This window comes from Balaenoptera musculus, chromosome 18 (genome assembly GCF_009873245.2).
Source record: "Balaenoptera musculus isolate JJ_BM4_2016_0621 chromosome 18, mBalMus1.pri.v3, whole genome shotgun sequence".
Lineage (NCBI taxonomy): Eukaryota > Metazoa > Chordata > Mammalia > Artiodactyla > Balaenopteridae > Balaenoptera > Balaenoptera musculus.
Window position 1 is genome coordinate 65035091 of NC_045802.1, and position 16649 is coordinate 65051739.

General features: G+C 38.1%; 1 protein-coding gene across 1 annotated transcript in view; it reads left to right on the forward strand.

The window, feature by feature from the left end:
- Positions 1–16649, forward strand: part of LOC118884069 (multidrug resistance-associated protein 4-like) — a 130630-nt gene that overhangs the window by 86221 nt on the left and 27760 nt on the right. The window contains exons 18-19 of the mRNA XM_036831384.1: positions 12630–12719; positions 16515–16610. Of these exons, the coding sequence (XP_036687279.1) occupies positions 12630–12719; positions 16515–16610 (186 nt within the window). The remainder of the gene's footprint in view (positions 1–12629; positions 12720–16514; positions 16611–16649) is intronic.

The following is a 16649-nucleotide window of genomic DNA, read 5'->3' on the forward strand; positions in this document are numbered from 1 at the left end:
GAATTACTCTAAGTATTTTTGAAATCAAGATATTCCTTTCAGGCCACAATGAGACACCCCTTAAGATGTCTACTATCAAAAAAAAAAAAAAAGAAAATAACAAGTGTTGACTAGGATGTGGAGAAATTACAATCCTCATGCATTGCTGGTAGGAGTGTAAAATGGTGCAGCCACTGTGGAAAACAAGATAGAGTTTCCTCAAAAAAGTTAAAAATCGAATTATTATACGATCCAGTAATTCTGCATAAGGTTATAAACCCAAAATAATTGAAACAGGGTCTTGAAGAGCTCTCTGTACAAGCATGTTTATAGCAGCATTATTCTCAATTGCAAAAAGGTGGAGGCACCCAAGGGTGCATCAACAGATGAATGGATAAACAAAATGTGGTACATATATATACAATGCAATATTATTCAGCCTTATAAAAGAAGGAAATTCAGACACATGCTACAACACAGATGAACCTTGAGAACATTATGCTAAGTGAAATAAGCCAGTCGCAAAGGACAAATACGGTATGATTCTACTAATATGAGGTACCTAGAGTAGTCAGTTCATGGAGACAAGAAGTAGAATGGTGGCTGCCAGGAGCTGCCAGGATGGAGAAGTGGGGAGTTGTTGTTTAATGGGTACCGAGTTTCATTTTTGCAAGATGAAAGGAGTTCTGTGGCTGGATGGTGGTGATGGCTGTACAACAATGTGAATGTATTTAATACCACTGAACTGTACACTCAAAAATGGTTAAAGTGGTAAATTTTATGTGTATTTTACTACAATTAAAAAGAAATTTTTTAAGACATCCCTTTCAGGAAAAATGGGAAGAACTTTTCAGTACATATAATCCCTGTATTTAAAGATTTCCTCTGGCTATTAGATTCATGACTTAGTGATTACAGTAGAAAATAAATGAGTTTAGATTCCCAAGTTTTAAGTTTTGATTGTACCCATTTCTGAAATGGCCAAATGAAACTATTTAGTAGAAATAATGGGCATGTCTCTAAAGTCCTTTCATATTCTCGGATGAAAGGATCTGGAAGCGTGCCCTGCATTATCTTTAATGTTTCTTAATAAGAAAAGGCTGTATGTTTGTGTACGTAAAGAACTCTATAAATAAAGAAAGGTTGGATGATTCTTGGCTCTGCCGAAAATGTCTGGAAGCACATCTGAGCAAAGACTAAATATACCTTGACATCACCAGGTTTTGGTTCTGTTCCATCAGTTTCCACTCTACTTTTGAGCATGCTCTGTGTACACACTCCAGAGAGTGTGTTTATAGAACAGTGCTAAGCTTTGTATCCATGTAGATAATGATCACCAACCACTGTAAACACAGAACCTTTATTTTCCACTTTTTATGTGTTTGTCTCCAGGGTGCAGTGTTGGTTGATTAGAGAGAGAGAATCTGTAGACACTGTGCAATGTGTAAAGGTCCCAGGAAATCATTCAGGAGGCATCCAGGGATAGAATGTTTAAGAGCGTAGACTGAGTGTCAGTATGACCTACATCTTTATTCCTGTTCTGCCTCATACGAGTGTGTGACCTTGATGAAGTCACTTGGCTTCCAAGCTTCAGAGTCCTCCTCATTCTTAAACCAGGTCTAGGAACTACTGCCACACAGATTTGCTGTGAAGATGTAAGTGGGTGTGAAAACATTTGTGGCCCATGCCTGGTTCTTGGGAACACTCAGTCAATAGGAGCTATCATTGTTCTTAAGGATCAGGGCACTAAACTTTTAGGTATTATTTCTACTGATATAAAAAGAGTAACACATTCTGGACTGACTTTGCTCTTTAATTTCTGTTAATGTTTTTGTGATCCTTGGTGATTTTCTTTATATTTATTCCTTATAATAAAAACCAAATTGTTTCCATCAGGATTGCAGCCTATATGGAAATTCAAATATGGATAACACTATGAAAAGTTGTATTCTCCAAATAACTCATACATGCTAAAGAGTATAAACATAAACCTATGTTTTTTTAATATACAAAATTATCATTTCTAAAAAAAAAAAAACCAAATTGTTTATATAAATTTAAAGAGTAAAGAAAAAAAAAAACAACAACACAGGAGTTTTGGGGACAAGCATTAACAGAGAAATGTATCTAATTATTTTCTACCAAGAACAAGAAGAGAGACTATCACTTTTTTGTATTCTTTTGATTTCTGGCTCCCCTCCCACCAGGTTCTTTCCTGACTACCACCCTGTACCCACCTGTACTTTCCAGTTCCCCACCAAGACCTCCGGCATTTTTTTCTCATCCCTCCCCACATTCTCGACTATATTCTTCCTCTCCTTGAAGAGAGGGCCTGTGTCTCTCATTTCTGTTGCTCTAGTGCTTGTTGCAGGCCCTGACAAATTACACAAGTATTAATAATAATTCCTAACAATCGCAGAATCCTTAACATGTTTTAGCCTCTTTCCCCACCATCTGCCACTTAATCCTCACAATTCTCTCGTCATCCTTATCTGACAGATTTAAAAACCAAGGCATTGTGAGCTTACCCCACTTACCAAGTAAGTGGCAGAGCCAGGATTCAAATTGTGTGTGTGTGTGTGTGTGTGTTTGTTTTTTTTTAATTGAAGTATAGTTGATTTACAGTGTTTCAGGTGTATAGCAAAGTGATTTTATATTATATATATAAAAGTTATATATACGTAAATTTTTCAGATTCTTTTGTAATATAGGTTACTGCAAGATATTGAATATAGTTCCCTTTGCTACAAAGCAGGACCATGTTTATCTATTTTATATATAGTAGTGTATATTTGTTAATCCCAAATTCCTAATTTATCCCTCCCCATCACTTTCCCCTTTGGTAACCATTAGTTTGTTTTCTGTGTTTGTAAGTCTATTTCTGTTTTGTAATTAAGTTTATTTCTATCATTTTTTTAGATTCTACATATAAGGGATATGTGACATTTGTCTTTCTCTGTCTGACTTACTTCACTTAGTATGACAATCTCTAGCTCCATCTGTGTTGCTGCAAATGGCATTATTTCATTCTTTTTTATGGCTGAGTAATATTCCAGTGTGTGTGTGTGTGTGTGTGTGTGTGTGTGTGTGTGTGTGTGCGCGCGCGTGTGTGTATATTGTTTCTATGTCTTCGCTATTGTAAGTAGTGCTGCTATGGACATTGGGGTGCATGTATCTTTTTGAATTAGGGTTTTCATCTTTTCCGGATATATGACCAGGAATGGAATTTCTGGATCATATGTTAACTCTTCTTTCAGTTTTTTAGGGAACCTCCATACTGTTTTCCATAATAGCTGCACCAATTTACATTCCCACCAATGGTGTAGGAGGGCCCCCTTTTCTCCACACCCTCTCCACCATTTATTTTTTGTAGACTTTTTAATGATGGACATTCTGACTGGTGTGAGGTGATACCTCATTGTAATTTTGACTTGCATTTCTCTAATAATTTGTGACACTGAGCATCTTTTCATGTGCCTGTTGGCCATCTGTATGTCTTCTTTGGAGAAATGTCTGTTTAGATCTTATGCCTATTTTTTGATTGGGTTGTTTGGTTTTTTTTGATATTGAGCTGTATAAGTTGTTGTATATACAGAAATCTGTTGCATTTCTATACACTAACAACAAAATATCAGAAAGAAATTACAGAAACAATCCTATTTACCATTGCATCAAAAAAGAAAAAAAAGAAAACCTAGGAATAAACCTACTTAAGGAGTCAAAAGACCTGTACTCCAAAAACTATTAAGATTCTGATGAAAAAAATGGAAGACAACACAGATGGAAATATGTACTGTGTTCTTGGATTGGAAGAATCAATATTGTTAAAATGACCATACTACCAGAGCATTCTACAGATTTAATGCAATCCCTATCAAATTACCAATGGCATTTTTCACAGAACTAGAACAAAAATTTTTTTAATTTGTATGGAAACAGAAAAGACCCTGAATAGTCGAAACAACCTTGAGAAAGAAGAAGGAAGCTGGAGGAATCACACTCCCTGACTTGAGGCTACACTAAAAAGCTACAGTAATGAAAACAGTATGGTACTGGCACAAAAATCAGACCCATAGATCAATGGAACAGAACAGAAAGCCCAGAAATAAAACCACACACTTATGGTCAGTTAATCTAAGACAAAGGAGGCAAGAATATACAATGGAGAAAAGACAGTCTCTTCAATAAGTGGTGCTGGGAAACCTGGACAGCTACACATAAAAGAATGAAATTAGAACATTCTCTAACACCATACACAAAAATAAACTCAAAATGAATTAAAGACTATTAAACACCTAGAGGAAAACGTAGAACACTCTTTGACATAATTCGCAGCAATATTTTCTTGGATCTGTCTCTTAGAGTAATGGAAACAAGAACAAAAATAAACAAATGGGACCTAACTAAACTTAAAGGCTTTTGCACAGCAAGGGAAACCATGAACAAAATGAAAAGACAACCTATGGAATGGGAAAAAATATTTGCAAATGATGCAACCCACAAGGGATTAATTTCCAAAATATACAAACAGGATTCAAATTTAATTTAAGGAGATTTCTGACTCCATAACCTGAGAAGCTAACCACTCTGCTAATGACTTCAACGCACTGTTGACCGCTGACACAGTAGAACTGCTTCATATCATGATTTCAAGTGTGTGTGCACGTGCACACACACAGAGAGGAACAAAAATTTCACAAAACAATATTACTCTTGCTCTGTACGCTGATATTTGCTATTTTATCAGTTCTATTCTAGTTCATATAAAAGACAAAATGATGGTCATGGGTACAAAATTGACATCATGATCCATTGGTTGCACCTGCAGTTTGACAAACACCACCCCTCACTGTCCCCCTGTTGGGCTGGGCTCCTGGTCCATGTCAGCATCACACCAGGAGCTTCATTGTTGTTCCAGATTCTCATAGCAGCCCCACAGGGTTAGCCCTGTTTCCCAGTTAGGGAACTGAGTCTTGAGGAGATTAATAACTTACCCTGAGTCAAATAGCAGTAGAATCAGAATTTAAAACTGTCTGACTCCAAATTTATTTTTTTTCAATAAATGTTTGTTGGACATAATGATGTTCTCATCAGATATTTTCCCCATTTTTCCTACCACCCCATTCAAAATGATTCTCCAAACCATAACAAAAGTGAGTAAGTATAGAGCAAAGGTGGAAGATACTACTCCTAATGCTATGTCCCTCATTTGGAGAGTATCAGTTTAGAAATGTGTTATTCACTTATATGTCATGGGCTAATAAGTGTCGGGAGAAGATACTCAAACTCTTACCCTCTAGAGCCAAGAGCGCTTTCTCTTTACAATGTCTAGCTGGCTGCAGAGGTGGAGAAAGTCTGGTCGTTTGGTTACTTGAAGTTACTTATCTAAGTGCAGAAAGCTTACATCCCTCTTCTCCTAAAATGAGTAGGAAGCAGTGTTGCATGTGTCTCAACACCCTGATTTAGGGAACCTAAGAAACTGCGAGCAAACTGCAGAGGGGGAGCCCAGTGCTGTTTCTTTGAGTTGCCCCGCTTAGGTGGGCCAGGCCCCCATCATCTTCCCTGGCTCCCTGTGATCCTGGGAGTAGCAGCGAGCTTCCAGGATGTTCTCTCTCCCAGGCTTATCGCCGTCACTGTTGACCCCCCCCATGAGCATGTCGGAATTGGGGGAGATGTTATAGCAGCAAAGACCTGCATAGAAACCAGAGGCAGAGGAGTGGTGACAATCAGTCTTGGAGGTCTGAGGGGAACTTTCAAAAACAAGTACTGTATTTGTAAGAATGAACTCCTCAAACTGTGTTTAAAATTTCAGGAATAAGCAAAAAATGGAAGCACTTCCTAGGTTATTTCCTTAAACAAAACAGGTAGATGAAATGTATGCAGCATTTGTGCTCACCATCTGAAGTAATTAAGTATGTTCCCCAGAAAGAACACCAAGGTGAGATTATATTCAGGGAGTAGCTTGCTAATCTGAAAGGATCTGGAAAAATGGATTTCAGAACTTCTTTGGATGATCCTCTACACCTAGAGGCCCTTGTCCTCTTGGCACAAAGAAAATGTTTTCAGTTGAAGAGGGCTTCCGTGCAAATTCAGTATTTATGATTGCAGCCCAAGGGTTGGCGCAGGTCAGCAGCCATCATCTTTATCATGATTAAACAGATTGATATTTTGTATTTAATAGGCTTTATTTTAAATCAAAGCAAAAGCTAAGTATTTTTTTAAATAGCCCACTCTGCTCTTTCGGTATTTACATTCCCTGAGTTTTCTTCAGTAGGTTAAAGAAGGTGAACTACAGCTGTCTCTTTAAGACTTCTCCCTGGTTACCTGGTTTTCTTTCCCTTTTTTTCTTGTTGCGAACAAAACTGAAAGACAGAAGAGGCGGATGTGCCGTTACTAGTAAAGAAATACAACTGGATTCTAGCCTAATGCAGTTGGCCCTTTGTCTCTGACACTGTGAAGTCTTCATTAAATCCCTTGGAACTGCCCCTGGAGCCCCTGAAAGAGAACTTAATGGGACTTAAATTCTTTTTCCTTTGTTGGCAAAGAGTCTTCTTTTCTTCTGAGTATGGATGATGATCAGTTCATTCAGAGGCTACAAGATTTAAAAAAGGAGAGCAAGAGGGAAACCAAGATTTAAAGTGATTTCAGATGATTCCCTCATTCTTGAAACAGGTACGCTAGTTGACCCTTCAATAAGGTCCTCCAATTAGAAATGAGAACATACCTCTTAGGAAACAGCAGCAGTAGCTGCTTTTGATGATAGATTTTAATAGAGGGCAGTTTCCCAGTTTGGGACTGAAATAGGGCAAACTGTTGTGTATTATCTGCTTAATTTGTAACCGCTTGTACTGCTTTTGCCTTGATCCCAAGTTGTTTTAAGCTTAGAAGGTTAGTGGGTAGGGTTTCTTTTTAAGATAATGAGGGTCTTGTCTTCCAGCAGAGTACGCAAAAGATCCAGTAAGACTACAGTTTTCAGTTTTGCAGTTGTGTTGAGGGATGATCAATTTACTACATTAAATGCTCTAATTTAGAGTGGCCATTTTGGGGTCACATTCCTAATATGAACTTGTGTTATGTTAGTAACAAAGGAAAAAATTACTACTGAATATGGCACAAAGGATTAAATTAGAGAAGTGTAAACTTTAAACCATGATGAAAACAGTTTTGAAGCTAGTGCTCCATTTAAAATATTACATTGAATAAGAGTATTGGTTTTCCTGACTCTGCTGTGCCAGCTAACTCTTATTAAATGAGGTTTAATTGTGTACCTTCAGAAAAAGAATATACATGGGCCAGTAAATTTAGTGTATATTTACATGAAGTTTGTGTGTCCTACCATAAATCGCTACACTGAAGTGTTCTGCCTGCACTTATTATAAGATTAATTTAGTAATTCATTGCTTAGAGGTGGGTAATTTAAATAATCATATCTATCAGAAATGATCATTAATTTGCCCTTATCTGCTCTTGCAGTATGTGTCTACTGTGAGCACTTTTATTACCTTTTGAAGATAATATAAGGGTCTCTTATTTGGCAAGTGATGAAGGTAGAATGAGTAGAAACCAAAATGAATACCATGCATAAAATACATTGACATATTTAAACGGACATTTTTCAAAAATTGCCTGCTGGCTTTAAAGAAAAGTATAGCTTCTATCAGTTGATGTTATAATAAATCATTCTTTTTTTTTTAATTGAAGTATAGTTGATTTACAAAATTGTGTTAATTTCTGCTGTACAGCAAAGTGATTCAGTCACACACACAAACACACACACACACACACATTCTTTTTTATATTCTTTTCCATTATGGTTTATCACAGGATATTGAATATAGTTCCCTGTGCTATACAGTAGCACCTTGTTGTTTATCCATTCTATATATAATAGTTTGCATCTGCTAACCCCAAGCTCCCAATCCATCCATCCCCCATCCCACCTCCCCCTTGGCAACTGCAAGTCTGTTCTCTATATCTCTGAGTCTGTTTCTGTTTCAGATAAGTTCATTTGTGTCATATTTTAGATTCCACATATAAGTGATATCGTGGTATTTATCTTTCTCTTTCTGACTTACTTCACTTAGTATGGTAATCTCTAGGTCCATCCATGTTGCTGCAAATGGCATTATTTCATTCTTTTTTATGACTGAGTAGTATTCCATTGTATATATGTACCACATCTTTTTTTTTCCAGAAATTTATTTATTTTTAACATCTTTATTGGAGTATAATTGCTTTACAATGGTGTGTTAGTTTCTGCTGTATAACAAAGTGAATCAGCTTTACGTATACATATATCCCCATATCTGCTCCCTCTTGAGTCTCCCTCCCACCCTCCCTATCCCACCCCCAGGTGGTCACAAAGCACCGAGCTGATCTCTGTGCTATGCAGCTGCTTCCCACTAGCTATCTATTTTACATTTTATGTACCACATCTTTATCCATTCATCTGTCAATGGACATTTAGGTTGTTTGCATGTCTTGGCTATTGTAAATAGTGCTGCTATGAACATAGGGGGGTGCATGTATCTTTTTCAGTAATAGTTTTGTCTGGATATATGCCCAGAAGTGGAATTGTAACCTCCATACTGTTTTCCACAGTGGCTGCACCAACTTACATTCCTAACAGTGTAGGAGGGTTCCCTTTTCTCCACACCCTTTTCAGCATTTATTTGTAGGCTTTTCAATGATGGCCATTCTGACTGGTGTGGGGTGGTACTTCTTTGTAGTTTTGCTTTGCATTTCTCTAATAATTAGCGATGTTGAGCATCTTTTCATGTGCCTGTTGGTCATCTGTATGTCCTCTTTGGAAAAATGTCTATTTAGGTCTTCTGCCCAGTTTACAATTGGGTTGTTTGTTTTTTTGTTGTTGAGTAGTATGAGCTGTTTGTATATTTTGAAAATTAACCCATTGTCAGTCTCATCATTTGCAAATATTTTCTCCCAGTACATAGGTTGCCTTTTTGTTTTATGGTTTTCTTTGGTGTACAAAAGCTTGTAACTTTGATTAGTCCTATTTGTTTATTTTTGCTTTTATTTCTATTGCCTTGGGAGACTAACCTAAAAAAACATTGGTACGATTTGTGTCAGAGAATGTTTTGCCTGTCTTCTCTTCTAGGAGCTTTATGGTGTCATGTCTTATGATTAAATCTTTAAGCCATTTTGAGTTTACTTTTGTGTATGGTGTGAGGGTGTGTTCTAACTTCACTGATTTACATGCACTGTCCAACTTTTCCAACACCACTTGCTGAAGAGACTGTCTTTTCTCCATTGTATAGTTTTGCCTCCTTCATCAAAGATTAGTTGACTGTAGGTGTGTGGGTTTATTTCTGGGCTCTCTATTCTGTTCCGTTTATCCATAGTCTGTTTTTAATGCCAATACCATGCCATTTTGATTACTGTAGCTTTGTAGTATTGTCTGAAGTCTGGGAGGGCTATGCCTCCTGCTTTGTTCTTTTTCCTCAGGATTGCTTTGGCAATTCTGGGTCTTCTATGGTTCCATATAAATTTTAGGAGTATTGGTTCTAGTTCTGTGAAAAATGTCACGGGTAATTTGATAACAATTGCCTTAAATCTGTGGATTGCTTTGGGTAGTATAGTCATTTTAACAATATTAATTCTTCCAATCCAAGAGCTTGGGATAGCTTTCCATTTCCTTGAATCATCTTCAGTTCCCTTTATTAATGTTTTCTAGTTGTCAGCATAAAAGTCTTTCACCTCCTTCATCAGGTTTATTCCTAAGTATTTTAATTTTTTTTGATACGATTTTAAAAGCGATTGTTTTTTTACATTCCCTTTCTGATATTTCACTGTTAGTGTAAAGAAATGCAACCAATTTCTGTATGTTAATCTTGTGTCCTGCTACCTTGCTGAATTCATTTATCAGTTCTAGTAGTTTTTGTGTGGAGTCTTTAGGGTTTTCTATATATAGTATCACGTCTTCTATATATGACAGCTTTACCACTTCTCTTCCAATTTAGATACCTTTAATTTCCTTTTCCTGTCTGATTCCTGTCTAAAAAATCATTATATTTTCATTCAACTTTTCATTGAAATTTTACTGATTTTGAAATACATATTTGGCATATCATAACAAAGAGAAGTATTCTTATTTACTAAACTATGTTCTTCCATCGAATACTGCTAAATAAACACGTGAAATTGCCCAATATGTCCTTTTAGACTGACAGTATAGACTTAAGTGAGGACCCTTATTGCAGTGGGAAATCGTTAAACTTATTTTTTTTTCTTTTTATGACAATCAGAAGTGGTTTGATGATAATTAGCAGAACCTCCTTAAGGCCTAAAGAGTGTCTGAGGGCTCTGATTAAAGCTCAGAATGAAGCAGCTGCAGGCATTGGTCGGGGGCTCAGAAGTGAGGGACTCCTCTTTCTGCAGAGAATGCCACTTTCGTCCTCCAGTCGTTGGCGAGCTTCATCCCCTTTGAGGAGTTTCCTAAAGAGAAGGTGAGGGAGGTGACAATAGAGAGAGGCTTTGATTATGAAATAGGTGATTGAACTTTAAGTGGGTATCCCTGTTCTCTTGAGCCACAAAAACCACCCTTCCCAAATGTGCTGATACTGTGAGCCCATTCATTGCTCAAGAAGGTCTATCTTTTAAAAACAAAGAGAGGTTTTTTTTGTGGATTAGCTCAGGTAACGCCTCTATAGAGTGTACTTTGAAAACCAGGTGGACAGTTCAAACCTTAGACCTCTTACAGGAAGTAAATTTGCTCTGTGAGAGGGGCCTGAAGGAAAAAAATGTGATGGGCAAAGAAACATTCTTGTCATTATTATAAGCAAAGAGACCCTGTCTCACTTCTCCCAGTTGGGCTCAAAGCTGGTTCATAACCTGGCCTCTTTCAGGCCCTTTATCTCCTGAAACACCAGTCCTTGAAGAGGCCCTCATTTGGGCCCCAGAGTAGAATCCTGCCCATGGTTTAGAGCACTGGGGGGAAGGTGAAGGAGAGTCAGAGGAGAGGGAGGAATATTGGGGACCAGCCTCCCCTTGACCGGCCACATCATTTGTGTAAACCTCATGGAAACAGCTAAAGGAAGAGAAATCGCTTGCATCTTAGAATACTAGAGGTAATAATTACAAGGAATAAAAAGTTTTTATAAAAATCTAAGTAAAATGATGGTTATTCCCCTGACAAGGAATTCTTACCTTTGTTCACATGGTTGTTTAATCTTTGATCCTAAATTTGAGAGTTTTAAGGGAGACCTTAAATTTGGCTCCAGGGATTTTTCAGTTCAATTCAATAATCATTTTGAAATGTCATATGACCAGTGATTTTCAGTGCTTTGGAGGCATACTGTCCACTTAATTAACTCTGTGCAAATAAAGCTCCCTTTATAATGTCTTTTTAATTTTGGATTTTGCTCAGGGATACATCTTTTTTGGTGGCACACCATGTGTCTTCTGCATCCATTTCTCTCACCAGACTTAAAACTAAGACAATAGGGAAAGAAGGTACAGGAGGCTCTCTGAGTGTCATTCTTCATGGGCAGAGAAAAGAAATGTCTGCCTTCTTCATCTTTCTTCTCAGGCTTTTGTGAAGTGAGGAGGAATAGTCCAGCCCCAAGACCAGGCAGGATTTGAGGCTGGTGATTCCGAGCAGTTCCCGGGCACTTGTGGAAGAGTCAGATCTCCTCTTGTTCCCACATGTGTGCATCACACTGTTCTATCCCCTTCACTGAAAGGAGCCAACTGGGCTCTTCTCTGCTGCCCATATTCTTGTGCCCTGGCTTATTAGAGCCTTCCAGAAGAAAACTTAAATGATCTGCATAAGCTTATGTACAAGATTCTCTCTTGAAACCCAGAAAGGCATATATTTCCAGAGTAATTTCCTTGTGGTTTCTCTCAAAGCAGATGAATAGGAAAAGCTTTTTAAATTAAAACAATTTTATTATGGCTCATGTCACAGTGGGTTTCAGGTTATCCTGCCCTTGCAGTTTGTAATGATGTTCTGTGAGGCCTGTCATCTTGATGCACAGGTGAGGTAACATGGGGAAAAGCTGATGCAGAATCAGAGGCAGTATCTTCATGAACAGAGGTGCCACGGGCCCCAGTAGTCGACATTCTCTTTGGACATATGGAGATGTTCCTTTCACACATGTGGAGAGATTCCCCATCCCAGAAGGCTGTTGTACCAATGGAGGAAATATCCTAGTTCATTCTTCAGTGCCAATGTGCAAAAATTTAACAATTTTGCTTTGAGGCACAAACCTCAACTAATCATGCTGTTGGTATTTCCCAGTATCACACCAGGATTGACAATCAATTTATCTAGCTCTCTTGATGTAAAGTTCCTCAAATTAGTATATCCTCATTTTTTTTCTGAGCAGATATTACCAGGAAGGTATTTTTTAAAAATCAAATCTTCCTTTCTCTTCTTCAACTTCTTCTTAAGATGACACATTTCCACACTTTCTTGTTAGTGTTCAATCATCCAGAAGATATTTTGGAGCATACTTTGTACAGTGGAAAATTAATTTGGAGATACTATTTTGTAAAAAAGCATTTGCAACCTTATTAATGATTATAGGGAATTTTGGTGGTTTGTTTTGTATTTTAATTCTGTTCTGTAAGCATTCAAACATGATGAAAAGAGTTTAAGGTAATAACATTCACTATTTTGGGGTATTTAGGAACCGGTTTTATTCACTGGAACAATGAGGAAAAATCTGGATCCCTTTAATGAGCATACGGATGAGGAACTGTGGAATGCCTTAGAAGAGGTAATTTATTAAATGTAATTAACTTGTTAGCATCAGTATATGTGTGTGTACATTTATAGCAGCGCAGGTAATTAAGGGGAGCTTATCGGTTTAACTGACTTTATTTAGCTCCAAGGAGAACACTGATGACATGGGTACATGTATAAATTGAAACATGTATATTAATGGTGATGAAAACCAACAAGATAATGCCTCATGCTTTCATTTTAGCTTTTCCCTAGAACCCAGAGCAACTAGGTACATTATCTTGTCCTTTAGTAGACCACTAAACCAGAAGTTATGAGTTCAAATTCTACTAAGTGACCTAGAGAATTAGTTACCTTAATTACCTTGCAATGTTCATTTTATTCCTCTGGTCTTAGGGAATATCAACTAAGTGGAGACAATAGTAGTTTTTCATTATTAACTGAAAGATAAATGAGATCATACCAACAAAATGCTATGAAGTTTCATAAGAAAGTGTCTATAAAGGTAAATTATATAATTGGAATGTGATGACAGTTATTTATTGGCGATCATGTCCTTTTAATGCCGCAGCATGAATGCAGGTAAGAGAACCCTGGAGCTTTTGCTCAGTTTTTATATGGATCGGTTCATTTCTAGAGGATTTTCTGTTATTTGTGTCACGTTTCCCTTTGGCCCACATCTTTGAATTTCCTCACCTTTGTGTGAAAAGGATTTTGACTTGTTAAAGTTGCTGTTGGTTTGTATATTTTGATACAAATTATTTTGTGTATTGGTCCTAGTTTTGCAAATTGATTCTACTAATGGCAGAAACTGTATCTAGACTTCTAAACCATAAACAGACTTCTGATTTCTCATAGGACCTAGCTCAGTCTTATTCTTTTTAAAAAGTAAGCACTTAATAAATAGGTACTAAATGTTTGATTGATCTAATTTCTGAGAAGTGTGGCTTATTTATTTATTTATTTATTTATTTATTTATTTTTGGCTGCATTGGGTCTTCGTTGCTGCCCACGGACTTTCTCTAGTTGCGGCAAGTGGAGGCTACTCTTCGTTGTGGTGTGAGGGCTTCTCATTGGGGTGGCTTCTTTTGTTGCGGAGCATGGGCTCTAGGCGCGTGGGCTTCAGTAGTTGTGGCACGTGGGCTCAGTAGTTGTGGCTCGCGGGCTCAAGAGCGCAAGCTCAGTAGTTGTGGCGCACGGGCTTAGTTGCTCAGCAGCATGTGGGATCTTCCCGGACCAGGGATCGAACCCGTGTCCCCTGCATTGGCAGGCAGACTCTTAACCACTGTGCCACCAGGGGAGCCCGGCTTATTTCTTTAAAAAAACAATTTTTTTTTTACACATATCCAAATGACTGATTGTTCACATTGTTGTTTTGAATTGGTGTGTTTGTCATTTAGTGTCACCCTTCCAGGGAAGCTCTGAAATCTGTAATAGATAGGTGAGCTTTGACTGTGAGCAAGCAGATTTGGAGGCCTGACACTTTCCTGCCAGGAATTCTGGTTTCTGAAGGCATGTCGGCACTGAGTCTTCGCGAACTACCCCTCTTTCCAGCAACTGTGGGGATTTTAGTTTCCTAGATCAGGCTGATTGCTTCACCTTCCCCACCTGAGACGCAGCGGACCTCTGGCCTCATTTAAGCCTGCGAGTCTTTCTGCAGTGAGATTCTAGCAGAGAAGAGGTGGGGGAGCAGTCACCCATTCAATACAAAGAAAGAAGGGTGGTCCACGGCTCTGTGATGCTCTTACTCACAGAACAGATTTAATGGTGAAACTGTGACATCTTAAAAAAAAAAAAACTGGAAGTACTGGTAAATTATTTTCCTATTTGTTTCCCAGCTCCAGATCTCTCTTAACAGAGTCTCAGGGAGTCAAATGACTCTAGAATTTTGGACAGAGAGGAAATGTTAACTGGGAGACAAATCCTGTAAAAAACTATCTTAGAACTTGGCCCTAACTTATACTTAATTCATCTGTAGGAGCCAAAAGTTAGATAAAATTTAGTAGCCTCTCAATTCTAAAAATGATGAGGTGGTGGAAGTGGTAGACAACACTGAGATCTACCTTTATTTAAACTACATTTGGAACTTTCTGTAAAAAGAAATAAACATGAGTTTATTTCACAAAATGAAGTGTATGGTTTCCATGTATTGCTTCTGGAATTAACCCTATTACTTTACTGATATGTCTTAGAGTGAGAAATCATCCCATCATTTTGTTTCTCTAGGAATTGTTTCTTTATGACTTTTTTTTTTAAATTAATTTATTTATTTATTTGGCTGTGTTGGGTCTTCGTTTCTGTACGAGGGCTTTCTCTAGTTGTGGCGAGCGGGGGCCACTCTTCATCGCGGTGCGCGGGCCTCTCACTATCGCGGCCTCTCTTGTTGCGGAGCACAGGCTCCAGACGCGCAGGCTCAGCAGTTGTGGCTCACGGGCCCAGTTGCTCCGCGGCATGTGGGATCTTCCCAGACCAGGGCTCAAACCCGTGTCCCCTGCATTGGCAGGCAGACTCTCAACCACTGCGCCGCCAGGGAAGCCCTCTTTATGACTTTTTAAAATAAAACCTACCACATCTTTTACTGAAAAACATACAAATGTCATAAAGAAATAATTCCCAGAGAAACAGAATGATGGGATGATTTCTCACTCTAACACGTACCACTAAAGCAATGAGGTCAATTTTTTTTTTTTAAATGAGGTCAGTTTTTAAGTGAACTGAAAACCCCAGTCATTGGTTAATAAATGATGCCAAACTGGACATGTGAACCCAAACTCATAGAGTTGGCCTGCAAGTGAGTGAGAGGGCACCACTATGTTTTCCTCTTTAAGAACTTCAATTAAAAGAAAAAGATGCTTTAAAAAAATTTTTTTTAGGTCCTGTTAGTTCTATCTCCTCCTTCTCCCTTGGTGGAGATGGACATTCAGAAGGGAGACAGTCCTAATGATGGTGCCTGTCTCATCTTGGTTACTTTTCAAAATATGCTGAAATATGTTTTTCTTATACTGAAGAATAACCAGCTGACTGTAAACTGAAGAAAGTTCATCAGAAATTGGTGCCAATTAGGGCACCTAAAAAGCAAGGGCAGCTCTGTAAACATAGCATAAGTAGTGACTGAAGAAGATGAAGCACTTTATCACTCAAAGGTTAAAAGAGCACAGTAGATAAAACTCTGGAAATGAATCATCGATGTGTTGCTTCTGTTAAAAAACAAAAACAAAACAGCTTAGATACTGGAATTTACAATTGAGAGTGCTATGTCAGGTCAAAACTGTGAAGAAATCACCCAGTTATGTTATGTTCTACATTGATACGTTGATCCTCTGTTAGGACACAAGTATGTCTCATCATACTGAAAACCAAGATACAGAAATCTGGGTATCAACGACCTGTGCATCAGGAACCACGTGATTCAGTCCTGGCTTTGGCGACAGGTCACATTTCCATTTCTCTGGGCCTTGTATTTAGGTGAGCAGGCTCTCCTTTTACTTCATTGACTGCTGGCTCTGCTCTACTAAAAGCTCTTCCCCATCTGCTGATTGCATTTCACTCTCTCTTTCCAGCCCACACCAGCCTTTTTGAAAAGTAAGAAGGTTCCATAAAATGTGGAAACCATCTGACATCTGTGTTAACTTCCTGTGAGGGGCGTTGGCACCTGGTTGGTAGATACAGTACACATAGTAGGTTACTTTGAAAATGTTTAAGATGATAGAAATAAGGTGCCTTATAAGTTCAGTTTATTTATATATTTATATTTATTTTTAAAATGTCTAAGAGGATTGTCTACTTCAGTAGCAGTTTGTTTAGGAAAATGTTCTTTCTGTATCCACAGGGACAATTTAAAGAAGCCATCAAAGGTGTTCCTGGTAAAATGGATACTGAATTAGCAGAATCAGGATCGAACTTCAGTGCTGGACAGAGACAACTGGTGTGTCTTGCTAGGGCTATTCTCAGGAAAAATCAGATA